General features: G+C 36.8%; 3 protein-coding genes across 3 annotated transcripts; 1 reads left to right on the top strand and 2 right to left on the bottom strand.

The window, feature by feature from the left end:
- Positions 1 to 104: 104 nt before the first annotated feature.
- LOC116298646 (cathepsin Z) lies at positions 105 to 3,292 on the top strand. The gene is made up of 4 exons (XM_031707169.2): positions 105 to 328; positions 529 to 764; positions 1,632 to 1,832; positions 2,230 to 3,292. Exons 1-4 carry the CDS (start codon positions 204 to 206, stop codon positions 2,562 to 2,564), a joined length of 897 nt encoding a protein of 298 aa, XP_031563029.1. The 5' UTR covers positions 105 to 203; the 3' UTR covers positions 2,565 to 3,292.
- A 241-nt stretch (positions 3,293 to 3,533) lies between these two features.
- Positions 3,534 to 8,019, bottom strand: LOC116298645 (rho-related BTB domain-containing protein 1). Its single transcript, XM_031707167.2, has 4 exons — positions 7,633 to 8,019; positions 5,886 to 7,357; positions 5,419 to 5,644; positions 3,534 to 4,928 (listed from the first exon to the last, which is right to left on the bottom strand). The coding sequence occupies exons 2-4, from the start codon at positions 7,335 to 7,337 to the stop codon at positions 4,627 to 4,629; spliced, it is 1,980 nt and encodes a 659-aa protein (XP_031563027.2). The 5' UTR covers positions 7,338 to 7,357; positions 7,633 to 8,019; the 3' UTR covers positions 3,534 to 4,626.
- Positions 8,020 to 9,042: 1,023 nt separating this feature from the next.
- On the bottom strand, positions 9,043 to 26,096 carry LOC116298665 (zinc metalloproteinase-disintegrin-like atrase-A). Its single transcript, XM_089028246.1, has 26 exons — positions 25,893 to 26,096; positions 25,615 to 25,742; positions 25,425 to 25,501; positions 25,234 to 25,306; positions 23,957 to 24,039; positions 23,696 to 23,759; positions 23,019 to 23,082; positions 22,645 to 22,703; positions 22,407 to 22,472; positions 21,689 to 21,751; positions 20,512 to 20,687; positions 20,069 to 20,150; positions 18,895 to 18,979; positions 17,986 to 18,046; positions 17,412 to 17,511; positions 16,499 to 16,570; positions 15,920 to 16,018; positions 15,402 to 15,482; positions 15,209 to 15,259; positions 14,202 to 14,368; positions 12,965 to 13,084; positions 12,520 to 12,598; positions 12,096 to 12,179; positions 11,695 to 11,764; positions 11,179 to 11,323; positions 9,043 to 10,819 (listed from the first exon to the last, which is right to left on the bottom strand). The coding sequence occupies exons 1-26, from the start codon at positions 25,957 to 25,959 to the stop codon at positions 10,261 to 10,263; spliced, it is 2,775 nt and encodes a 924-aa protein (XP_088884372.1). The 5' UTR covers positions 25,960 to 26,096; the 3' UTR covers positions 9,043 to 10,260.
- Between the last annotated feature and the right edge of the window lie 162 nt (positions 26,097 to 26,258).

Raw genomic sequence — 26,258 nt, 5'->3', positions numbered from 1 at the left:
TTATTAGTAGCCTGGGTAAGAGGAAAAGAAGCACGTGGTGATCACGGGATCACAAGAGTTGTCCAATCAGATTCCAGTAATTTTTACTTCCTGTTCAAGTGCAAATCACGAGACGCAAACAACAACTTTGATATTCGCATATAAAAGGAAAGAAAAGAAGAGATTTAAGGACTAAAAATTTGTTAAATTTCCTTTCCTTTACCATGCGGTCAATAATTGTTCTCGTAGTCCTGTTTGGGGTGTCTTTTGCCCTTCCAAAGAAGCACCATTCCCGTGTAAACGAGCCTTGCTACAAGCCGGCCTTTGACAAGAACATAAAAGAAGTTATGTAAGTGACTGTATTCATTATGAAGTTTACGTTTTTCCATGTATAAAATATCATGGAATGGGGAGGAAATATTTGTTTTTCTTTTAATTAAATGTTTAAGAGGGTCTATGCTTCGTTGCTAGCGCACTTTTGAATCTTTTGAAGCAAAATAATAGCAGAATTTAAACCAGAAAGTTTTAATTTATTCTTTATTCTTGCAGCAAGACTCGACGTCCTCATGAATATTTGGACATGAGCAAGTTGCCCACGGCTCTTGACTGGCGCGATCTTAATGGAACAAACTTTGCTAGCGTTACCCGTAACCAGCACATCCCTCAGTATTGTGGATCCTGTTGGGCTATGGGCACCACAAGTGCTTTGTCAGACAGGATTAACATCCAAAGGAAAGGGAAATGGCCAGTGAATTATCTGTCTGTTCAACATGTGTTGGCTTGTGGTAAGCAACATTCCTTTATATAATATAAGATCAATAGTTTTCCTATGAACTGACAATTATTTTTGAACCAAGGGATCCCATCCCCAACGTCCCTGAACAGCAATCCATAGCTAGGTGGATGTAAGGCCATTAACACTGCTGCACTATGCTTTTCACACCAATATCAAAAAAATATTTGGTGGATGCAGGAAACTTAGAATGACTTGGAGTAGTTCAAGGGTATGGCCATAGTTAATGGAGCAGAATGGGTTGGAAACTCAATAAAACAAAGCTATTGTTTTGCGTTTGATGTTGAACTGTACCATCACATGGTACTGACCCTGCACAATGGACCAAAGCAAGTATGGCTGAAAATACTCATTTCCTTATTATTTTCATGTATTAACATTTTGAAAGTGAAAAATTTCATTCGATGACCAAAAACCATGCAAATAAATATTTCTGCGCAGATACAGTTAAGTTACTAGATGATAAATAAGAAAGCATGAAAAAAAGGCAATTTCCTTTTCAATAATCAACTATTGTATTAATCATATAGGATTAATTAACAAATGATAAGTTAACAGAGCAACGTTTGTTTCTCTGTGTAGGGTCAACATCATATAACGATTGATAAAGTCGAACAAAAACATAGAACAATAGGTTTCCCAACCATTCTTCATTAACTATGGTATGACCATAGAATAAATCCTGTGCATATATAATGTAGAGGATTGCAGCCGCCTTTAGCATCCCCCATATCTACCCATCTACATCTGTGCCATGTCTGTCTCTAGTAGATAAAATGTTCCTATCAAATATTTTCTATTACCGATAGTTACTAGAACTGACCATTTTCATATTTTTTTTAAACCTCATTTTTCTCAGCTGGTGCAGGTACATGCCATGGTGGTGGAATGGCTGGTGTTTATGAATATGCCCATAAGCACGGCATACCAGATGAAACATGCAACAACTACCAGGCTAAAGACATGCAGTGTACAGAGTTCAATCAGTGTGGAACATGCAGTACTTTTGGAGATTGCTACGTCATTAAGAACTATACCCTGTTTAAAATTAGTGAATTTGGTAAGATAATGCATGTGAATTACAGTATTTGCTATACTAAGAAAAGGGGGTAGGCCAGGCTTAGAGCAAAATTGATCATCTTGAACCATGACCATAGGCCTGTAAATAGACTGCCTAAACTAGGAGTTTAGAATAGCAAACACAGAGGGAAAACAGCACGAATAATAAAAAGAAAACACAAATTTTGCAATTTTAATTCCTCCACTCCAATTCTCAAGAAACAAAACTAACATACCTTGTATGAAGGGATATGATGGATAAATCTTATCCAGTGAATAAATCTATTGGATAGTGGCATCGACTTATCCAGTGGATAAGGATTTATCTGTTGGATAGCATTATCCACCCTTCTTACAACCAAGCCCTGGCTAATAAAAAGCATTTTTCTTATTTTCAGGTAATGTAAAAGGGAGAGACAAGATGATGGCTGAAATCTATGCTCGTGGTCCCATTGCCTGTGGTATCATGGCAACAGCAAGTCTTGAAAAGTACAGTGGAGGAATTTACAAAGAGTACAGCTTAGTTCCAGAAGTCAATCACATTGTATCTGTTGTTGGTTGGGGGGTAGAGAAGGGCGTGGAGTATTGGATTGTGCGAAATTCCTGGGGTAAGCCATGGGGGGAAAGTGGATTCCTCAGGATCGTGACTAGCAAATATGATGGCGGCAAAGGCAATGATTACAATTTGGCAATTGAAAGTGGCTGTGCTTTTGCTGTTCCAATTGTTAATTAGATTAGAACACCTTGGTTTGTTGAGAAAGTCCTTAGCAGACACTTTAACTTATACAAGGAAGGCTCCTTTTCCTCTATAATTTTTAATAATTTTGCTTTTGCTGTTTCAATATTGTTAATGAGATTAGAACACCTTTGTTTGTTGAGAAAGTCCTTGGCGGACACTGTAACTTGTACAAGAAAGGCTCCTTTTCCTCTTTAATAATTTTGACCTAAATTTTAAAAAGTTAATGGCTATTTCTCTATGTAAAGTTTGTTACTGTAACAAGATTAATTAATCTTAGATTTTAATTAGCCGTAGCCTGTACAAGCTGCAGGGTCATTGTACTTATTTATTTATAAAATATTTCACAACTTTCACTCAGAAAACAGTGGAGTTTTCTAGCTATTATTCCAAACAATATAACCTGAAGTAAAATCAAAGGATCAAAATTAATTTGTAGTTTTTAATTTTCCTAATGAAACTGAGAATTCTCTTCCTCTAAATGCCACAAGATTGTATTCATTGCTTTACTGAACCTTGACAAGCACCACGGCCGCCCATGTAACATTTTTTCAATGCTTTTTTGCAAGAATAAAGATAGTAAACCTTGTTTTAACTTAAAACTTTTATTTTCTATGTAAAAAATACTTTTCTTTCATCATTAAACTTATGCTTCAAATTAATATGCATCTTCTAATTATATTACTTATGTTAATGAAACATAATAAAACTGTTTTTTAATGTTATGTTACTACATAATTATTATTATCATCATTTTTAGTTAACAAATCCTGGTTCTCTTGGGCCTAGGGCAAACGTCGAACTTTCCATGCACCGAACTCATTAAAAACAATGGATATCAGGTGATACTGAGGCGGCATTCTTTGATGTAATTAAGTTTGGTGCATGGAAAGTTCGACGTTTGCCCTAGGCCTTGAAGTAGTTCTTATAAAGGTGATTTTTTCTTTCATTGAAATCACTACATACTGCTGGAATGAATATTTTACTTGTTTTCTTTGACTTTTTAAATGCTTATTGACATTTAGATCTCTGACCACAGATTGTCTTCAGGGATCCAAATGTCCCTTTCCCTGCTAATATCGTGGTTACTACATCTTATTGATATTTTGTTTTGTCTTATTGACCATCATACCAAGTAATTTTTTTGTTTCACTGGTTAAAACTCTAGGAAGTTATATTTAATAGATACATCACTTTTGTGATTACGCTGTTATACTGAAGAAATAGATAATGCACGCACTTGCTGTGTGCAGTTATAAAGCATGCGGGGGTTGGCAGAATACGAGAGAAGTATGAGGAGAAGCACGATGCATAGTGGAGTGCTTCTCAATAGTTCTCGAGTGTTATGCCAATCCCCAAGTGCTTTATAACTGCACACAGCACAGCAAGCAAGTTTTTAAATTTCTTTTATAAAATACAAATTACAATAACCGTTAAGATCACTATGTTGTTGGTTAGCAAGCTATTGGTAGGTTAAGATCACTATATTATTGACCAATACCAATAATTTACACAGTAGATTATGGATATCCACTTAATGCAGACACCCTGCTACTGTGGACAATAAGCAGCGTTGTTGTTGTTTTGAGGCCCTGTTCAGAGGACATGGATACCCCCTTGAATAAGGTCCTCTAGTAGTACTGGTGATAAGCATCTGTCCTTTAGGAATTCACCTTGGTAATCTATAAATATGTGGCTTGCAATGCGATCTATCTAATAGACTGGCACTGAACTAGATAGCCAAAGGAGTTGGCAAGATAATGCCACTATCTTTGACAGACTACAAATAAGCAGTCTAGCCTATTCAAAAGCTTTGCAAATGAGGGGATTTCACTGCATTTGAGTACTTTGCCCTACCTAGTATAACTCTACAGTGGTCTATTTTAATGATCTTCTTTTGCTTTGGAATATAACATCATCTTCCCCCACAGATGGAAACTTATGCTCGAATATCTTATGTAATCTCCCTTGGAAAGTAAAGACCTAATACTCCTCTGCTGGAGATCAAAGCATCCATACTTTAGGATGTTGAAACAGTCATCTTACGACATAATCATTTTCAACGGCCAAGCTTGAGACAGCGACACTTTTTCCTCTTGCCTTTAACGTATGACTTTAATAGTCTTTTGTTCTTCTCTTGCTGATCAATTTCTCGCTTGGCTTTCTCGTACCACTCATTCTCAAGCAGGTACCATACAGGTGGCCAACGCTGCTTGCTCAAGCAATGGTGGGTTGCTGAACTGAGGGTTTTGAACTCCTTTGGGTGTAGATGACATACCTCTACGTAATGCGTAGCCAGATAACATAGGCACCAAGCCTCCAACTGTGAAGCATTGTGCAGCTGAGCTTCTTTTAAACAGGCTGCAACAATAACGTGATTGGTTAAAATTTGCTCTAAGGGGAGAGAAGGGTGAAATCGTCGTGGAAACCCAGCAGTTTTCTGTTACGACTCAACTTTTTTCATATTAGATTATTAATTGCACACTACTAATTTTACAATGTATTAATAAATTATTATTCTATTTTTATTTTTAAATTATTAATTATTGGGATTCAAATACACACATTGAACTGGGGCGGATCTAGGAAATTTCAAAAGGGGGGACCGGATAGGATCCGATAATTTCCAAAACAAATCTCCGTCATATGCTAATAAACAAGTGGCTGAACACCGTTTGTACTTATGGCTAAAAACGGGTAATGCAAGCTTTATTTCTGATTGGAACGTGGTGCATATGCATAAGGCAGTTAAAAAAGTAAATAAATGAATAAAACGGCCAGCTAATGGGGAGAGGGGGATAGCTAAGCAGTATTTGTTTTTTGAAGAAAGAAAATATACTATGCAACTTACCAATGACATCTTCAGAAACAGAGAGCTCATCTGATGCCATGTTCACCTGCAACTCTTTGGTAATTAGTTTTTCACAGAAGGCAACTAATCGTGGTAAACAGAAAAAGTTTGCAAGGCCCATAACATCAAGAGCTTCATCAAGAACGAGGATTGGGCAATGTCCTGTGTACAAATACTCCAACACTGCTAGAAATGTCTGATAACTGCTGACATCTTTTAGTTCAACCTAAAAGAAAGTTTGGGAAAAATACAGTGTAAGATGAGACAGCCCATGGCCAGTTAACAAATTGTTTTTACATTTTGTTACTGTAGTTACAGTAAGTTTCACATTACTTTACATGACACAGGTTCTGAACTACTGTATGTTCAGAAATTCCCTTGAAGTTGGTGACCAACTTCGGAACTTTGAAACAAAGTTCGTTTTGAACATTTTAATTTCCTGCCAAAATTTGGAACTTTGAACATACCACTTGGTGTCCACTTTCTTTGAAATGTCCTTCCATGAACATTGCGGCTAGCATTTCACACTGTGACACCATAAAGCACTTGTGCGCATGGACAGTTTTGTCATGGAGTACAAAAGCAACATCTGACATACACTTTTGCCCAATGAGTAGTTTGCTATTAAACAGGATACGTCTCTGGATGTTGGAATAGACCTCTGTGTTCATGTATGCAGATTTATTCAGGATATTGTTGATGTATTCCGACATGTTCTTAACCTGAAGGTATCTGGTAACATGTAGTAGTTCCTCATTGTAAACACATCCCTGTGGTAGGTCAAAACTATATAAGAAGGATAGAACTGCTTGAAATGCACTTGCTGGAATGGAATTATCCACTTCGACTACTATCTTAGAAATCTGCTGATCTCCATAGCTTGTTACACTGATGGATGTAAAGCCTCTGGGTAGCAATGTCTGTTTGCCGAGTACAGTCCCATTTTGAAAGAACTCCACATGTTCATCAAAATGAACAAAACATTTCAGCAAGTATGACTCCTTGGCATGGCTACTGAACAATCCATGAGCCAAGAACAACTGGCTAAACAATGGTGAAGCACAGGCAAGGATGGCACAATGCGCTTCAATAACATGCTGGCCTAAAATAAAGTGTACATCTGTGCAAACTCTATGATCAAGTAGGTCCTGGAGATTTTGTTGGTACTGACCAACTGGTACTTCAACCAATGGGAGGCTGGATTTCTCTGGAAGGAAAGGCTGCTGTAGCTGAGGTTTTGAAACTCTCTTGAGCTGTGAAGACCAAAATCTTGTCTGTCGTCTGGCAATCAATGCAGCCCTTATTGCATTTTCAAAAATCTCTTTTACTCCCCACATAGTGACGACACTCGTTTCATAGTATGTGGCACCAATCTCCTTGGCAACCTGTCGGCCCATGTCTGGTGAAACTAATACACATTCCTGCATCCGTTTCGACAGACTGCAGTTATCTTTAATCATAACTGTGGAACTTGATTGACAGCGCCAATCCGAATGGGTTCCAACGAGTATTATGGGTATCCGTGGGCAAAATTTTTTAATTTCTGGATACCATAGGGCATTGACATTTTTAAAAGAACTAGGAGAACTGATGTTGAAACACAACATGATGACATGGGCGTTCTGATATGCAAATTTTCTGTTCATGCCATGATCACCAAATGTATCCCATAATCTGAGGGCAACATCCACACCATCGACCACAACGTTTGCCCTGTCTCGGATTTCTTGGGATACGTGATACTGGTCGATAGCAAACACTGATGGATAGTGGAAATGACGGGCCGTTGTGCCCATTTTCATGCCAACACCAGTCGCTTCAGCGAGAATCAACTTTGTCTTTCCAACGCCTGAGTCGCCGATCAGAACACATTTTATGAGCTCTCTTGGATTCTGTTGATCGTATTCGATGTCACCCATTGTTCCAAAAATCCTTACACCTGAATAACAAAGTTTAAGAAAACCTCAGCCACTGCATTTTTTGTAGTTTCAATCGTTGTCAATTTATAAATGTAGAGGGTTTCTAACTATAAGCATCATAATTTGTCCTCCTTTGCTATTTCATTCGTTTAAAAAACAATCTCCCTCTCTCAGGAAATTAAACTTTGGAACAACGATACAAAAACAGCTGATCGTAAAAACAATGAACAACTGCCAATTAAATTTCAAAAACACTGACGAAGGAATTGAATGATAGCTTATGGCTTAATCTTACTCGTCTTTGGTCAGCGTTTGTTTTCCTTGATAGCAGTTATACTCTAATGTCCATTATCATCAATAAAACGAATCCCATCAAGCTAAAGTGGGTAGCTGAGAAGACGAAGAGCCAAGGGAAAGGCCATACTTCCGAAATGAGAAACAAATTCAGTCTTAACAATGTTTTCATGAGGATCACGAAACGTCGCAGTTCACACTGCCAAATGTTCTTTCTCCGCTGCTTGTTCTAGTGAGTTAATCAATGGAGCTTCCGTCGACAGCTGGCAAGAATAGCATAGATAAAAGTCGAGGCGATGGATGTGTTCATTTGAATATAAAAAACTCTATATTATTGTTTTTTCGTTCTTTTTCGACTAGAAAATTCTCTGATCATCAAAAACAATAATAAGGAAGATTGTCATACCTGAACCAGCCAATCATAGGTCTAGGATCATATCACGTGCGAATGGAATTAGTTTCCAGCTTCCTTTTTTTCTTCAGAGGAGTGCAGTAAATAGTCTAATTTATAAGGGTGAGGGTCAAGGGGTGCCATAGACAGGAAGGATGAAACGATCACAACCTGCCTCCAGCCGTTAGATTTTGAGAAATTATGCCATCAGAATTTCAAGCACTTTAAACCACGTATCACAGTATTGAGTAATTAGTATTTCGGAAAGAACTCCTAGAAATTGCCTTCAAATTATATTTTCACAGTTTTTTCCCTACAAAATAGATTACTCTGTTGTTATTTAGGAAAAACATATCGTGGAAAGAAAGAGAAAAAGATTGATATGAAAAAAAAGAAGTAAAAAGATACTCGAGCTAGCGTGTGATTGGCAAAAGTTGACCAGAAATGCATACCTCTATAAATATAGATTTGGCAAACGTTTGGCTACCGAAATACAAGATTACCCGTCCAACCCTCTTAGAAATTGACTTAAAAAGATATCTAATTTCACTATTTCAATAGCAGCAGAATTCAAGCAGTTGTAAGCCATGACTCGTCTATGACCAGCTTCCATGTTTTGATCGTCTACTTCATCGATCTTCTCCTAGTTTTTTGAGGAGGGGGTGGGGGAGGCAATTGCAAGGGCGGGGTGGTAAAATACCTGTATTTAAAAAACGTGATCGATACGTGCGTGCAGACCAGAAGTACCTCAACGGGAAACTGAAGCCAGCGAGGAAACATGTTCAAACGCGAGGTACTTTGTTTTGGCTATTTCCCACCGGCTGCATATTTCCTAGAGCCAAAGGCCAGCTAATTTCAAATGCGCCGTTGTCCACACGACCCCTTTATATCTATTTCGGCGTTTTTTTGCTTTTGTCTTTGCCATCCATACCATGGATAAGACAGTCTTTTTGAGTGGCGCCTTAAGCCAATTTCAATAACTTGCACTCCATTATAAATCAGGTTTAATTAGAGAATCAGTTAAAAAATCAGTCCCATTTTTATTTCTTTATATTTTCTTGTCGAGGTACTTTTTACGACTTACTATTTATCTTAGCTATTTTACAACAGAATTTTAAAACACACCTACTAATGAATTTTGACTTGAATCAGTGCCAACAACTGAAATGTTGCGGCCTGAACATTATTTTTTATAAATTATCATATTATATTCTAGATTTACGGAATTTTCAATTTTACTATATTATATTAATCATTAGTTTATGTTATCTGCAAAAAAGATATTTGCCAAGCTAAATAAAAACGCCTTTTGCTTGAATCATTTTTGTACAACTATCAAGAATTTTAATATTTGATCAGATGAGCGTACGAACCCCGATTTGAATGAACGCTAGCGCAAGGCGCGCACTTTAATTATAACCTTTTCAACATTTTTTTTTTTTCATTTGAAGAAATAACAAAATTTAGAAAATATAAATTTACATAAATTTTAACTCACGATGCCGTGACATTAGAATGGCTTTCTCATGGCATGTGATTGGGTGTCGGTGAACTTATTTGATTGGCTTAGAGTGCCGGGAAGCCATTTGTCAGTCGTTGTATACATTTACGTCACGACCGCATCACGCAAATCATCCTGGGAAATTTTCAAAAAATGAGCATGGCCTTATAAAATCCCAATGTGCATTGTGCAACGCAATAACTTCTAGGATGGCGTTAATACTTCCAAAGTCTTCAAATGACCTGGAAACTCGTAATGGGAATACGTTTTGAAGGATCTTTTGGAATGTTTTGAAGCCTGTGAAGAAGTGCACGGAGAGACGATTGAGTCATTGGACTAAGAAAGGGGGGGGAAATGCGAAAAAATAAAATGCGATAAAATATGCGAGTCATACTAAGAATTCAATACAGGTACACTAGGTAAGGTGGTCCTAGCGCTGGAGCCGGTCGAATTATTTTTTCATGTTTTACTACACAGGTCAGCCCTAAACAGCTAGGCTCGCCCTAAGTTAGAGTGTTAGAACGAAGTTAGAGTGTAGTCACTAGAGTGAAGTCACTTAACCCGTGCAATAGATATTAGAAAAATACACGTTAGTAGACCCTAATTCCATTGTTTTTTGTGTGTGTCTATTTGACTATTACACGTTTGACCGACATTTCTTATTTCACGTGTTGAATGCCTTCACTCTCTTTGAAACCAAACTAGGTTTGGAAACGGAAGTAGAACCTACTTAATATTCATCTGTTGTTTGTAAAACCTGTGGCAGGTGGTTTGCTAGGCAGAGGTGGTGGCATTCTTGCTGGTTTATGAGGCTGTGCGGGTCGTGGACCAACGCCTCCAATCGTTTCCTGTGATTTCTTTATTTCCGACGGTAGCAGTGGTCTGTTAGTAGAACCTTGACTTAGTCCTGCTAAAGGAGACGGTCTTTGTGGTGGCTTGTTCACAGGTGTTGTGTCTAGAACTCCCGCGTAACTACCAGGTCTGGCTCCGGCAGCAGGTTTAGAATCATATGAACCGATCGGGGGGCTCGAAGCTCTGTTCAAACTCGATTGCTTTGGGATTCCAGGAGGGGCCCTTCTTGGAACCGGTGCTCCAAGCTCATCGTGTCTATTTTCGGCCGGCCAGCTCGGAAGTTCAATCTTTCCTGGCTGACGACTTGCCACAGGTCTTGAAGCAGGAGGTGGAGGAGGCTTGGGTGCGATGGTAACGGAAGGCACTTCTCTACCGTCGGTTAATGTTTCTGAAGCTGTTTTCGAAGATGGTGAGAGAGTGGGCTTTCCTTCCACTGATCGGTACCTTAGAAGCCATAAAATATTGCATTAGAACCATGAAATACTCGAAAATAACTTACATCACTGCGGTCCTGTTTGCCGTTTGTGGGAAGAAAAAGATGTGCACCTCCGAGGGTGCGCCTTGACTTGATCAACACTCTCTAGATTCTCTCTAGACAACCTCTTGTTATACAGAGCTTGCATTTTGGCGGGCGCGTGCGTGTATCGGAAATATACATCTCGAGACGTTACTGACCAAACAACGGAAGTTGTCGAACCAAACGCTTGGGAAATCCCATGCAAGAACGTCACACAGTTAGTACAGTTAGTAGGGGTTTTTGAAACTGCGACCTTTTACTAAACAAGTTCATTGCTTATTTTTACCTTTTCTGTCTACTTTGTTGTCGTTCTTGCCATTTTGTTTTGAGTTGATCTCGAAAGATGAACCCTCCGACGCATCCCGCAACCAGTGCGATACATAAGAAAACCAGTATGACATAGCCAGCAAGTTTGCTCTGACCGGCCAAACCTGAAGAGTAGAAAAAAGCGATTGAACAAACTGGCTACTGCTCAAACGAAACACGAGGATAAGCGATTAACTCGGTTGTTAAAAGCCTGAGAACTTTGGCGCAACGAAAGTCTTCATAAAAAGTTTAGTCCTGGAGTAGCTTTACCAACTTAGCCCTGGAAAGACAGGACAGACAGACAGACAGACAGACAGACAGACAGACAGACCGACAGACAGACAGAAAGACAGACAGACAGACCCACCGACCGACAGACAGACAGACAGACAGACCGACAGACAGACAGAAAGACAGACAGGACAGGACAGGCAGGCAGTGGGACGGACAGACAGACGGATGTTATGTCATCATCCAACAGACATTTGGTACATACCAATGTTTTTACTGCAATCCCTTCCTCCCCAGCCATTGTCACAGAAGCAATCACCCTCGTTGTTACAAACCTGAAACAATCGAGAACCAGAGCTTGTCCATGTTAAAATTATTAAAAAACAGCACAAAATAGCCCTTTTTACTGATACGGTGGCCATCTTGAATTACGTAATGCCAAGGGGAAAAACGTAGAAAATCTATAATGCATAATCCAAATGCCTTTTAGATGTGCTTCTCATTGAAAAGCGTACAGTTGTATAAAAAGAAAGTCTGACACTTGTGCAGTCTATAAATTTTCCTGTTGTTGCCCCCTCGGCTTCCCATAATGTCTTAATTAACACGTTAGAATTCAAAATGGCCGAGGTATTCGGTAAAAATGATTCCAAGATTTCCAACGCTTACCCCGTGTGAAGAGCAGTCGCCTGGACATTTAGGGTTAGACAGATATAGTTGTGTTACGTTTACACATTCTTGACCAAGACAAACCTACATAGAAAAAACTCTGCTTTATTGGGGGGATGACTGAAACATTAATGTGACAAAAAAATAGTAAACATTCCGCAAAAATCAACATCTAAAATTTGACAATTCTCTTTACCTTGGGTGTCTTTCCCTAGAGTATTACTTTTTTGTTTAACGGTAATGCATTAGAAGACACATAGATATGGATACAATTCAAACAAAGAATGTTATTCCTCATTGTCAAGAGAATGACACGTGGTCTGAAATGGGAAAACATTACGCCCAAGGTAAAGTGGTCTAATTTTGCTTTCTCACGAGCGAGGTAGCTCTAATTTCCTTTATTACTTAAAAAAAAAACAAATACCTTTTCATCGCCGCATTTTGTTCCTTCTTTTGTCATTCCAGGATCAGGAACGTCACGTCCAAGATCTAGCGAGGCACTCCTGTGAAAAGAAAAGGACAAAATGGGAAACTAATGAGATTTTCGTCTTTTGGTTTTCCTTTCGTTTTCCTTTGCACAATTTCATATTCATTATTTGATATTTTTGAGTTTGTCATTAGCTTCCGGAAAAAAATTACCAACATAATTATTGTATTTTTCATCGAAAATAAAGTTATATTATATTATAGTATTTAGTTACGCATGACCCCATTGAAAAACTCTTAGGAAATATGGGCTTCCTGGTTGAATATTATAACTATGAACAAACAAACAAACAAACAAACGAACGAACGGACGGACGAACGAACGAACGGACGAACGAAAAGGTTGTATAAACCAAGATAGTCTATTTTATCCTATCGGTTACCTGCATTCTATTGGGCCCTTCTCAGTCTTATATGTGTACTTGTAAACTTTACGATCTGAGCCAATGACAGGCAGGTCGGTTTTCGTGTTAGTACAATGCAGCGTACCACAAAATATATCTCTGAAAGGGAAAAGAAAATAAACACAAGCAATAAACTACTTGTTTGGATGGATGGATGGATGGATGGGATGGATGGATGGATGGATGGATGGATGGATGGATGGGTGGGTGGGTGGGTGGATGGGTGGATGGTGGATGGTGATGGATGGAAGGATGGAAGGATGGAAGGATGGAAGGATGGAAGGAAGGAAGGAAGGAAGCAAGCAACCAAGCAAGCAAGCAAGCAAGCAAGCAAGCAAGCAAGCAAGCAAGCAAGCAAGCAAGCAAGCAAGCAAGCAAGCAAGCAAGCAAGCAAGCAGCAAGCAAGCAAGCAAGCAACCAAGCAAGCAACCAAGCAAGCAACCAAGCAAGCAACCAAGCAAGCAACCAAGCAAGCAACCAAGCAAGCAACCAAGCAAGCAACCAAGCAAGCAACCAAGCAAGCAACCAAGCAAGCAACCAAGCAAGCAACCAAGCAAGCAACCAAGCAAGCAACCAAGCAAGCAACCAAGCAAGCAACCAAGCAAGCAACCAAGCAAGCAACCAAGCAAGCAACCAAGCAAGCAACCAAGCAAGCAACCAAGCAAGCAACCAAGCAAGCAACCAAGCAAGCAACCAAGCAAGCAACCAAGCAAGCAACCAAGCAAGCAACCAAGCAAGCAACCAAGCAAGCAACCAAGCAAGCAACCAAGCAAGCAACCAAGCAAGCAACCAAGCAAGCAACCAAGCAAGCAACCAAGCAAGCAACCAAGCAAGCAACCAAGCAAGCAACCAAGCAAGCAACCAAGCAAGCAACCAAGCAAGCAACCAAGCAAGCAACCAAGCAAGCAACAGCAAGCAAGCAACCAAGCAAGCAACCAAGCAAGCAACCAAGCAAGCAACCAAGCAAGCAACCAAGCAAGCAACCAAGCAAGCAACCAAGCAAGCAACCAAGCAAGCAACCAAGCAAGCAACCAAGCAAGCAACCAAGCAAGCAACCAAGCAAGCAACCAAGCAAGCAACCAAGCAAGCAACCAAGCAAGCAACCAAGCAAGCAACCAAGCAAGCAACCAAGCAAGCAACCAAGCAAGCAACCAAGCAAGCAACCAAGCAAGCAACCAAGCAACCAAGGAAATGAGGAAGGAAGGAATATTCGTACTTTTTTTTGCAGGCAGTATAAACTTCATCTTCTAATTTGCAGCTGCCAAGATGGTTGCCTCTTTCGTTAGCAGTATAGCACAGTTTAGGGCCTGATTTAACATCTTTACCCCACAGAACTTCACACTGGCTATCATGAGTGGGACATATTCCTCCATAGCAGAAGCCCTAAAAGTAAGAAAGCATGTGATATGTGGTGAGGAGAGAATTTGTAACCATTATAGTGTATACTGTATCACAAATATGACATACACCACGGAAAGGTGTGAATCAACGGCATAAGTTAAAATATGGTGTATGCATCATGTTTAGTGTATGTCATAGTCGTGGTAGGATATACACAATAATTAAAAATATAACAAAAGAAGGGCACATGTTTCAAATAAGCTCCTGAAAATCACATATTCAAACAGGGCATACATAATCGTTATCATCACTCATCATGCCAGTAGGCACATAAGGCTACAGGGGCGGATCCAGCGAGGGGCTAAGGGGGGCTGTAGCCCCCCTCTCAGAGTGATGTTTGTCTTTTAAAGTGGAATAGAAAGCATGTTTTTAATGTTTTTTTTTCCAAAAGTTCTGTAGTGTATTTCACAAAATTCGGTCAACCCCCCCCCCCCCCCCCTATATTTTTGGATGTATACACCCCAGGGCCAACACTCTACACGCCATTACAATTATCATTAAGAGACCCTTTTTGAGTCCCAAATTACCACTGTGTTTCTTGATTACAGACTCATTTGCTCAGGCTAAGCCTTGAATCAGTGTCTAATTACTCGCAAATACCAACGGTAAAGTAAAGAATGCACAAGTTCAACAATACGAACACTTTGAAACTTGATGGACCTTGACTGGAAAACGTGAATATTCTTCACAAAACCGAGGCTTAGTCTGAGCAAATGAGTCTGTAATCAAGAAACACAGCGGTAATTTGGAACTCGAAAAGGGTGTATTACTATTTACTATACTATTTATTTTTCTAAATCCAAAACTTAATCTATCACATACCTTGCCTCCATCACATGGCTTTCCATTGTATACATATTTATTCGAAGGACACTAAGTAAATACGATACCAATTTCAAGTTAATGTGTTCAAATTATTTAAAGCTGTATAAAATAAAACAAATGCTTGAAAATAGCTGCAATTAGACAATACATTTTTAATTTTGTTTCACGGACAATAGGACAATGTACTAACCAATGATGAACTTCCACTACAGAATTCCGGCAAGTCACATTCTGTTACTTTCTTTCGGCACAATACTTTTGAAGACTTAAACTAAAAAGCAAAAATAGTATAAAATAGTGATTGTGCCTTCCTTACACAATTAATGTCAAAAAAAACAAAAAAAAAGACAATCATTTTCCCTCTCACTGAGGATTCATTTTTCTCCATTTTCCACCTTACATTTGCTTATTTTGTTTGTTTGTTTTGTCTGTTTTTCATTTGTCTTTTTTTTTTTTCCTCACAGCTTGTCTTGTTATATATTCATGTATTTAGCTTTGTACTTCAACTGTCCTAACTTAATTTCCCTTTGACCTAGCCACTTAGCTAGATTAATATAGATGGCTATAAGTGTCCATCCACATATTTTTTCCCTTTTCACTAGTTAAAGCTATTAAATGTAATTTTAGAAAGTGCCAAATAAAGATGTAGTCGTTGTTGTTCTTCAAGACATTAAGGGAGTTTAAAATATAATATATGCACTTATTTACCTTGCATTTTTCACAGCATGGCCCTTCATCACATTCGACATGAGACAGGAGTTTACAAGTCCTTGGATCACAGCAGTTGTCAGTGTATTTTTCACACTCCTTGAATAAATTAAGAAATAATTTCTTTAAAATCATGAGTGCTTAAAATGTGCAGTTTCAGACAGAAGATATTCATAACTTCCTAACTTAATGGAAACCCTGACAAATCCTTTATTTCTTTGTACCAAAACATCACCATTTAGATGTCAAACTGCAATTCAGTCTGCCATGAAAGGCCCAGTGTTTTCTTTAGATTTATCAATGAAAATTGTACCGTCCATCACTCTGCCTATAAAAATCTAGCGTCGGGTCCAAAACCAACAACGAAGTCCTCAAGTATTAACTGCTGCTTCAGTTATTTTACATTTACATTTCTTATATAGAGCTGGTGATGTAATTCCCAATTTCCACGTGCATATCTATTTAATCCCTTATTCTTTATTCCCTCATACTTCATGCTTAACCGTGTAACAAAATTATTTTCCACATATTTTCAACCTTTAATATACCCTATATTTTCTATTCATAGATAGTACGTACAGTGTAGTTGCCACAATCACATTCCTCTCCTTCCTCTTTAAAGCCATTGCCACACACTGGATCTCCATAAAGCTGAAACGAAATAACATGGACTAGCTACATGTCAAAAAGCAAAATAAAATACCATCTTTATCAAAACCTGAATTAATAACCCTGATCTAAGGGATCCGATGGCTGCATCATGGGTTGAATACACCTCTTTACCTTGGGAGAAACATGCAGTGAACACCTGTCATTCTCTTGCAAATAAGATTCTTTGTTTGAGACTTGTATGATCTATATTCATGTTTCTTCTCAGTGCAACCATTAAACAGAGTAAAATATTATACTCTAGGGAATGACAGGTGGCCTGGAATGTGATGTTCAAAGTAAATTGATCCATCGGAAATGTACATGGAATGTTACATGTTGCAGTCGAGGTAGAAAGTTGGAGGAGAGATGTTTTAAGCAATAGTTGTCACATGAATTGAACATTTAAGATCAGCTACTACGTACAACATCAACTTTGATTCCCATTACATGAATGAGCAATTTTACATACAACTCCAATTATTTTTACCCAAAGGGAGGGGGGGGACTCCGGGAAAAAAGTACCGGGGATGCTTGTCAGAAATTTTCAAAACGACCCCTAAAAGATACCAGAAGTCTTTAAAAAAGGGAGTGGCTGAATGATTTTTAACCCCTAAGAGAAACCACAACAAATAATATTAAATTAAAAGTGCCTAGGATAAGCCATATCAATGCACGCTTCTCTCCTTTTCTGACACCCTAAGAGATGCCAGAAAATGCTGATTTTCAAAAATTTGCATTTAAAACCCTAAAAGATAACAAATCGTGCATTTTTACCCCTAAGAGATACGACGAGCATCCCCGGTACTTTTTTCCCCGGAGTGCCCTCCCCTGGGATTTTTACCTCCTTTGGTTCATTGAAAAGACAAGAATCAAGACCCTTATCAAGCATTTTTTGAAACTCTTTAACGCTACAAGAGGACCAATCTGTAGCGGGCTCAAATCTAAATAAGAACGAAGAAACAACAAAATCACATAATGCATGCATCAGTGTTTTATTTCAAATAAAAAGGGATTTAACAGTGGCATATTTCCACAAACTGGCTCTTCATCTACTGGATTTCAAATGGAATTTAGGAGTTGACTTTTGTGGAGGGAGGATAACTGTAGAACCAAGAGAAAATACCTTCAAAGCACAGTTGGGTCCCAACTCACGACAAAATTGAGACTTGAGAATTTCTCTCAAAGATCCAGAAAAAAAATTAATAACTTTGAAAATAGAGGCCACCAGAATTATTTATAAGGAGGTGAGCATATTTTTTATATTTTATAGTACATTTTTGGTGGTAGAACTTTCTTTGAGTATGAATGGGGCATTGCACACAATCCACCCCCACTTCCTTTGGTTTGTCCTGGAATTACAGAATTGTTGACCAGAGTAATGGTTATTGCATAATAATTTGTAATGTGACAAATACCTGGCCACTCCAGACATTATGCAGACTTGATCTTTTTTCTTCGCAGGACACTTACATTCTTCTGCAATGCAATATTAGTAATATTTAACAATTATTTGCCATTGAAGGCGAAGTGAATATTGGGGAATATTTACCAAGACAAGAGTCTTTGAGCGCCAAGGTAAATATTCTTAATATTCACTGAGCCTGAGGTGAATAATTGTTTTAGCATGTTTAACACAAGTGAATTCAATTAATAATGGAGAGAGAGTTTTGCTTTGTTTTTTTCTTTCCTAAAGTATTTTTTATCATTTCAAGCATGTGAGTGCATGCTATATTCACCTGTAGGACCTAAATTGTGACCAATGTGACCAAGAAGCACACAAGATTTATTATGTTCACTTTCTTAAAAACTAATCTACAGTCAAACTACCTCAAGCGTGAACACGTAGAGGTCATCAATGACTTTATTTTTGGACTTGATTTCATTATTGGATTCAAAGATTCATTAATGAAAACGAATCTTCAAAGCCTGGCATATACAAAAGCCAAGCATATATGCAACTGAAATGCAAAAACAACTTTTTGTGCAAGGAATATGTAATATTAATGACTTACCTTCCATTTGCGCTGTAAACAAGAGCCTACAAGCCAAGTTAATCGAATTTTCAAATTATTACTATTTTTTGAATATTGAAGATTCGTTTTCATTAATGAATCTTCGAATTGAATGGTGAAATCAAGAATCCAAAAATAAAGTCATTAATGAAGTCTACGTGTTCCCGCTTGAGGTAGTTTGACTGTAAAAATTAATATTATTTTGGTAGACAGAAAACAAAAAATCTTAATAGATTTAACCGTAGAGACAATAGGGTTCATAAAGTTCAAATTTGGACTTGTATTACATTGTTTTTTTTTCAAATTTCTTACTTCTATCATCATGATCTAGTCCAAGATTATGTCCCATTTCATGAGCTAATGTAGCAGCTGTCGCAGCAGCATTTGATGAATGATCCTAAATCAAACATATTTACATAAATGTTTATATAAATATATGGGACATACATATATATATATATATATAACTAATAATAATAATACTTTATTGATATCAAATGGCAAACAGATAAAAGTTTGAAAATCTTCATATTTATAATATTTAAAATTATTATAAAGGCATAAAAATATATGGAAACTCCCATATATTTAGAAGGGCTGATGTTCAATGGAAATTTTGAAACTGACCCCTTAGGGTAAAAGGTAAAGGTAGGTAAGGTAAAGTAATTTGTTTTACTTCGATAATGCGGAGAGTGGTTGCCCAATTCTCCCGAGCCAAGGGCTCATGTTTAATGCACTCGAAGGTGCACCCTCTACCCCCTCTTACAATCAGTGCTCCTTTTTACGGATATTTAAAGCTAATTAAAGCTACACAGATCAGAGAGAAGTTGAAACAGACGTGGAGTTCCCGAGGATCGAACTATGGACCTCTAGCTCTTTAGGCCGCACACTAATCAACTGAGCTATGCCTGCTCCTAGGTTAGGGCATGACAAATAAAAGGTTTCAGATGATGAGCCAAAATAAATAGAGCTGTTTTTGTATGACTGTGGAAAAAGTCAGCGCCTTATGTGTGCCTTGCTGCTTTTAATTGCACGAGCCTTTAGGCAAGTGCAATTAAAGAACTTTCAAAACATTATGACTGTCTATCAATTTCAAATTGTACGAGAAGATCGTGTGATTTTTTGGTTTATAGTTCACTCAACAAAATTTCAGTAAAAAATGCGAAGCGACGCCATTCATCTTTGTCTATTTGGCGGCCGATTTTCAGTCCATCGAGCAACTGAAATTCATTTTAAAAAATTAGTTCTTACGGCTTTAAAATTTTATTTATATCTTTTTAAGTATAAAATGATAGAAAATAATTGTTTTGACATTGTTTTGGCCGTGTTGCCATAGCGACTTAATTCGGTACTCCTACGGAGTACAATTAACGCTATGATTGTACTCCTCTCGACCAATCAGAGTCGAGTAATTTTGTTGACTGTACTATAAGCTTCGTAATATATTATAATTAACAATAACGACTTAATATTATTTGAAACTTACCCGTACAACCCCTGCTGAACGAGTTGTGCATATTGCAAGAACATGAGCCTTTCCCACAGTCTGCCGTTCAAACTGCATATGACTAAATCACAAAGATAGATCAAAACCTTTGGTAATAACTGACTACTTTCTTATTCCTTAGATAATATGATTCGTACATACATTTTCATGCACTTTCTCATGTGAAGAAAAGAATAATACACAGGGGAATGACCCATGGTCTCAAATGGAAATACATCAATAAACCAATGCCAACTAATAGTGTACTATATTTCTTCATTTTCAAAGCAAAAAGCAAAGTTCTTACTAAAAAATATACACAGCTAAAAGCATAATTAATTTCCAATGCAAAAACCTTACTTGGGATTGATAATTGGTTATTTTGGTCATAATAATTATTAACAATATCAATGTATTATGTACATAACTTTTTATGGACTTACGTCAAGAGCTGTGTGTTGTCATGATAAAATGTCCTATTCTTCATAAGAACAACATTCCTCCATTTAACAAAATTTGCTAAAGCTTTATTTGAATTGTTTCCGACCAAAATTTCATCTTTATCCTTCCATGTGATCATTTCTATCAGTGCAACTCGAACTTTTAATGCTCGGTAGAACTGTGTATTTAAAGACAATAGTTCACCAAATGCGTAACATAAATATAGAGAACAGTCATTATTCCATTATACCAGTGAAACAAAACCGATTATTGAGAGTGTGTGGTTAAGTGTCATGTATTGTTTTCTGTTGCAATCTATAACTGACTTAGATTTGTAATTTCATTTAATCCCTGATAATGGGCCAAATGACCCGAAACAAAATCAAGCATTGAGCGCGCACGGTTAAGTGTCACACATTTTTTCTGCCGCTTTCTATAACTGACTGAATTGTAATTTCATTCAATCTCTGATGATGGGGAAAGCTGCCAGGAAGCTTGGATATTAAAAAATATATAAAATTACTGTAGAAGAAACGTTTAATTTTGATAAATATGACACCTGCATACAACATACTCAATAGTCCCCTTCACAGTTCCCTGCGCCATCTTGAAAGATAGCCGTGTCTTTGCATCGAAGCGAGACAAACGGTGAGCTTGCAATGATAGAGACCTTGAACAATTATTCACATGTCTCTATCATTGCAAGCCCACTGTCCGTCTCGCTTCGATGCAAAGACACGGCTACATTTCAAGATGGCGCAGGGAAATGTGAAGGGGACTATTTCAAAATCAAATTAGTTAGAACTTAACACCACCAAAATATCGGCTAAATGCAAACTTAGTAAATAAATAAAAAATAACAACAATATTTTCCACACAACGCAGCACCTAAGCTTGAATAATATGATATTGATGAGTTCATGTTTAATCACACCTGAATAAACCTCAATTAGTTCCCAGTGAAAATAAAGTAGTAATTTAAATATCAGGTGCTGGTTCAATAGCTCCATGCATGAAATAAAATTGATAATATTCTGGTTGAGTGTATATATATACTATTTGTTGAAATATAAAAACGATTAGATAAAACGAGTATAAGGAATGCGCTCTATACCATTTACCATTTAACTCTAACTCTATTTAATCAATTAAAATCTAACTAACACTGGAAAAACTTACAGAATCCACATAGTTGACAATCTTTAAAGCTCTTTGAGTGGTGTTTTCCTGGTAGTATTTGTACTATACAAAAAATGATTAACATGACAATGAATAAATGTGAATAAATAAATGATTGAGGATGGATAAATGGAGCACTACAAAGGGTCTGGAAGGGTATTCACAGGAGCTGGGAAACAGATAAAATTTAGCGTGGGATCTGGGAAATTAGGAAAAAATTTTTTACGTGATTCCTATTGGATTTCGGAAAAAATGTGACAAACACCAATAAATAAAAATTCCAACACCTTTGAATATATGTATGTTAAAATTAATGTGAAAAAAGATGGTAAAATGTCACAGGATGTGGGATTTCGGGGGAAAATAGCATGTGATTTGGGATCTTCCCCTTCCAGACCCTGACTACAAGGACTTACTCACTGGCTGAGATCCTGTACCGATTGACTCACACTGTATTGCCTGACTGTATTGCCTGACTGTACTGACTGACTGTACTGACTGACTGTACAGACTGAATGTACTGACTGACTGTACTGACTCATTTCACTGCACTAACTTACTGACTGACTGATGGATTCGTGGATGGGTTGTCAACTGGTTGGCTAACTTGCTGGCTGTCTGGATCAATAGTGGGAGATCTATAGATGGGTGGATGGATAGGTGAATGCCAGATAGAAGAAATGGATAAATGATCCATGAATGGTCTTGGTTTTCTCACCTGACTATTATCATTTACCAAAACCAGTTCTATATACTTTGTCTCAGAATCTATATTTCTCCTTTTCTGTCAAGAGTAAAAAGATTAACATATGATGAATTGCGATTACTGCAGTTTGTTTCATATTTTTTCGCCTTTTTTTTTCTTTCTTTCTTCCTTTCTTTCTCCTTCCTTCCTGGTATTTGCAGTAACTTTAAAAAGTAATACTTGAGCATTTTAAGCATATTTCTTTTTTTACCCTTGTTTTGATTTTGCTAGTATGTAGTAACTCCATCACATCATGCTCATGGTCGTGACCTGTAGATTTAAAATATGCAGTTCTTAGGCACATCTAATCATGGCCAACCAACTTATTTTTTACTAGTTAGCTAATCAAACAGCGAGAATTTGTGCATTTGCACGTGAAATCACACAACGTGACTACAAATATTAAACATTTTTTAAAGGTGATACCAATTTTGGTTCCCCTTGTTGGCTAATACTGGATACTTTTGTAAAAAAGTCTTTTCATTGATGGAAACACTTGGCAGGAAAGGATTTAACGACATTGGTAAAAAATGTTAGATTGGTGGCAAATGTAAAGCAATGTAATATAAATAAATATACACATACCACACTTTACTTTGGGGAGCTTGAGGTCACTCATTTTAAACATGATGTGTGGGTTGGCATGTGTCTATCGAAAATAGAAATCGACATCTATTTATCATCATCATTCATCATATATCATCACCATCACGTGCCATCATCATTCATCATCATATAATTATCATCAAAACATTATCATCATCATCATGTGTCATCATCATGTATCATTGGATAACATCAACATTTGTATCATCATTATCATGTATGCTATCATCATGTATCACTATCATGTACTGTATCATCATCATCATTGTCATTGTCATTATCATTATATATCATCAGATATCATCAACTATCATTAATCACCATATCAATATCATATTTTTGTCCTTATTATCATTATTTATCATCATCATCAGATATGATCATCTAGCATCATCATCATATTATCACCATTATTGTTGTCAACATTATCATCATCATATATAGTGTAACATTGGATATAATCATCTATGTATCATCATCATGTATCATCAGACATCATCATCTAGCATTATCAACATATTATCATCATTATTGTTATCAACATTATCATCGTCATATATAGAGTATCTTTGGATAAAATTATCATCCATCATCATCCATCATCATCATTGTCAAATTCACCATCACATCATGAATCATCTTAAAATTTGTTTTACCGTATTTCTAATTTCCTCAGAAGGTTGGATATAAAATCTCTCATTTCCATCAAATATCAGTCCCCTAAGAAAAGATCATATAGAATTTAATCAATTTTAGATTTAGAGCATATTTCAAATCACTAGAAAATATTTTCCCCCTTTCAAAGTCATATATCATAAAGAATTGAAGCAATATTAGTGATAAGACTAATTAATCAAATGAAGCAGAAATTTTAGAACATGTTCCAACGTGTGACAATTTTACATCATTGTACTTACTCAATGCCTCCACAAGTACTAATAGCTACTGAAGACTTTGGTAGACCTTTGATTGTCCCATGGTAATAGCAATTATCTATTGACTAAAAGAGGGGGGAAATTAAAACTTCTTGCAATTATCATAAAGACCCGCCCCTTGGACGTGATGTTAAAGCATCTCAATTTGGCGATAAAACAAAAGAGCTTCAATCTCACGAGAATTGGAAACCTATTGTATGTTATGACCTTGATATTGAGTTGCATTCTGATATGCTGCCAGGCAGGGGTGTATTACACCCATATGCATGCTGAAAGGGTCTATTGAATGAGAACTTGAAGCAAATTTAATGAAATTGTATTAAATAGAATATTTAATGAGATGGGATAAAAAAATAGTGGAATAGAATGAATGGGATAAATTGGGATAGGACATCAAAATGAAATGAAACTGCCAAAAAATAATAGAAATAATAGAATAGAATGAAACAAAATAGAAGTGAAAAATGCAATAGAACCAAAAAGGATAGTATAAAAATGGATTAAAATTGAATGAATGGCTCTCGAAGAACTTCATGAGTTTAATACATACTTCCTACTTTGAAAGAAATTTAGAAATATAATCTTTTACTTTATTTTAAGCCATTCATTTTAAAAATAAACACCAAAAAGATAACGTAATAGTATTAAGATTAATAATACCAAGACCTTGATCAATATTGATTGATCCTGTTTGCTCTTCATCAAAAACATGCCTATGACCATTACCACACTATACTAACTATATATAATATTCTTCGATTGCACATTACTTCATTGTGGCCATATTAGTGCCATTTAATGAAAGATTTCTCATTAGCATCCATTGTTAAGACTCCAAAGTACAAAAAAATGCATATTTACAATATTGTTTGTTTTTTTTTTTTGCATCATGCTGTAGAAGTTTTAAAAGTTGTACAACAGTTCAGACAAATAAAATGAAAAAAATTTATATTTCTAAAAATATCTGGTCTAACTATTTATCGTTATTTATATTAATCTATTGAACAAAAATGTCTACTGCTGCATAAGTCTTGACAAATAATATTGATCGCTATATCATTATTAGCATATGCCATTCTAAAATTACATTTGTTTTGAAAAATAATATTCAATCGTCTAATCGCATTTCCTGTCACACCTTGTTCGTAAAAGTAGAGGTGCTTTCATTTTATCACAAATGGTTTTAAAAGCCAACCAAAATGGTTGATTAATAATTATGAAGATTAGAATATTTGGGCATATTTTTTGAATACACATACCTTGAAAGGTTGACTCGTGAGAATTCCTTTGGAGCTAACGAAACTATGCCTTGAGCCTTTTGGTAACAGCCCTCTGAAAAAATGATTAACACAGGATATAGCAATAATTATTATAAATAAAAAGGAAATCTAAACGAGTTTAATTCTCATGAATAATGTTGTGGATAACTCAAAAATGCTTAGAGATTTACCGATTACGAGATAACTGGAGAACAAAACGCCTCCCAAATCCTTCAACTGAGAAAGAAATTTCTTCTTGGTGACCATTCTGAATAAACAACAAAAACAATAAACGATATTAGATATTCCATCAAGATCAAAGATTCATAAACCTCCTAATGAGAAAAATCCACGAAGAATATAAATACAACGCTAAAATACCTTGTAAACTGTTGAAAGAGGGTCTGCAGAACGCCGGTATCGACCATCATCAAGAACTCGCTTTAGGTGAACAACTTCATAATTTTCTAAAAATTCGTCTGGAAAGTGCTGTCGATCTGAGCGAAATCCTTCAAAACACGAAGAATGGATATTATATTTAGAGGAGCATTAAAATTAATTGGCCAAAAGGGCGCAGTATTATATAAAGATGGCTCCCAACACAGCTGATTTGAAATGCTTTAATTGAACAGTGTGGTTCTAGAGTGGAGCCAGCTTACCTGCTATTCGAAGCACTAAAGCCAGTAGAACAACAAAAACTATCAAGAAAAGTCCTGCTTTCCTCATACTAGCTGTTATAGTCTTTCAATGAATCAAAAGATTTCGTATTCTAATAAACTCAGTATTTGAAAATTTGCCCATTTAGTTACGTAAAGTTGACTTCCTGTTATAAAACTGACCTTCACTCATGACTCACTTGCGGCCGCAGTGCATTACCACAGGAAACCCAAAAACTGCTTACTTTTGGAACTACAAAAAACACCGACTCTCGTCTCCAAAAAAATTATATTTTACTTCTTGCCGAGGAAAAACGTCACATAAAAAACTTCGATATAGTTAATCTTGAGTCTAAGTATCTAGTACAC

This window comes from Actinia tenebrosa, unplaced genomic scaffold (assembly GCF_029948245.1).
Source record: "Actinia tenebrosa isolate PJP-AT-01 unplaced genomic scaffold, QUT_ActTen_1.0 PGA_scaffold12__29_contigs__length_12842862, whole genome shotgun sequence".
NCBI classification, from domain to species: Eukaryota; Metazoa; Cnidaria; class Anthozoa; order Actiniaria; family Actiniidae; genus Actinia; species Actinia tenebrosa.
This window is presented reverse-complemented; position numbering and strand designations above follow the sequence as displayed.

What these genes read in the sequence shown, in the direction of transcription:
- LOC116298665 (XM_089028246.1), bottom strand. Translation starts at nt 25,959, where the DNA reads ATGAGGAAAGCAGGACTTTTCTTGATAGTTTTTGTTGTTCTACTGGCT. An exon ending in CTAGCAAAATCAAAACAAGG is followed by an intron (nt 22,473 to 22,644) that starts GTAAAAAAAGAA and finishes TACTCTTGACAG; the next exon opens with AAAAGGAGAAATATAGATTC. An exon ending in CAACAAAGTAGACAGAAAAG is followed by an intron (nt 10,820 to 11,178) that starts GTAAAAATAAGC and finishes ATGGCTTCTAAG; the next exon opens with GTACCGATCAGTGGAAGGAA.
- LOC116298646 (XM_031707169.2), top strand. Translation starts at nt 204, where the DNA reads ATGCGGTCAATAATTGTTCTCGTAGTCCTGTTTGGGGTGTCTTTTGCC. An exon ending in AAGAACATAAAAGAAGTTAT is followed by an intron (nt 329 to 528) that starts GTAAGTGACTGT and finishes TTATTCTTGCAG; the next exon opens with CAAGACTCGACGTCCTCATG. An exon ending in TCAACATGTGTTGGCTTGTG is followed by an intron (nt 765 to 1,631) that starts GTAAGCAACATT and finishes CATTTTTCTCAG; the next exon opens with CTGGTGCAGGTACATGCCAT.
- LOC116298645 (XM_031707167.2), bottom strand. Translation starts at nt 7,337, where the DNA reads ATGGGTGACATCGAATACGATCAACAGAATCCAAGAGAGCTCATAAAA. An exon ending in AAGAAAGTGGACACCAAGTG is followed by an intron (nt 5,645 to 5,885) that starts GTATGTTCAAAG and finishes ACTTTCTTTTAG; the next exon opens with GTTGAACTAAAAGATGTCAG. An exon ending in TGTTTCTGAAGATGTCATTG is followed by an intron (nt 4,929 to 5,418) that starts GTAAGTTGCATA and finishes TTATTGTTGCAG; the next exon opens with CCTGTTTAAAAGAAGCTCAG.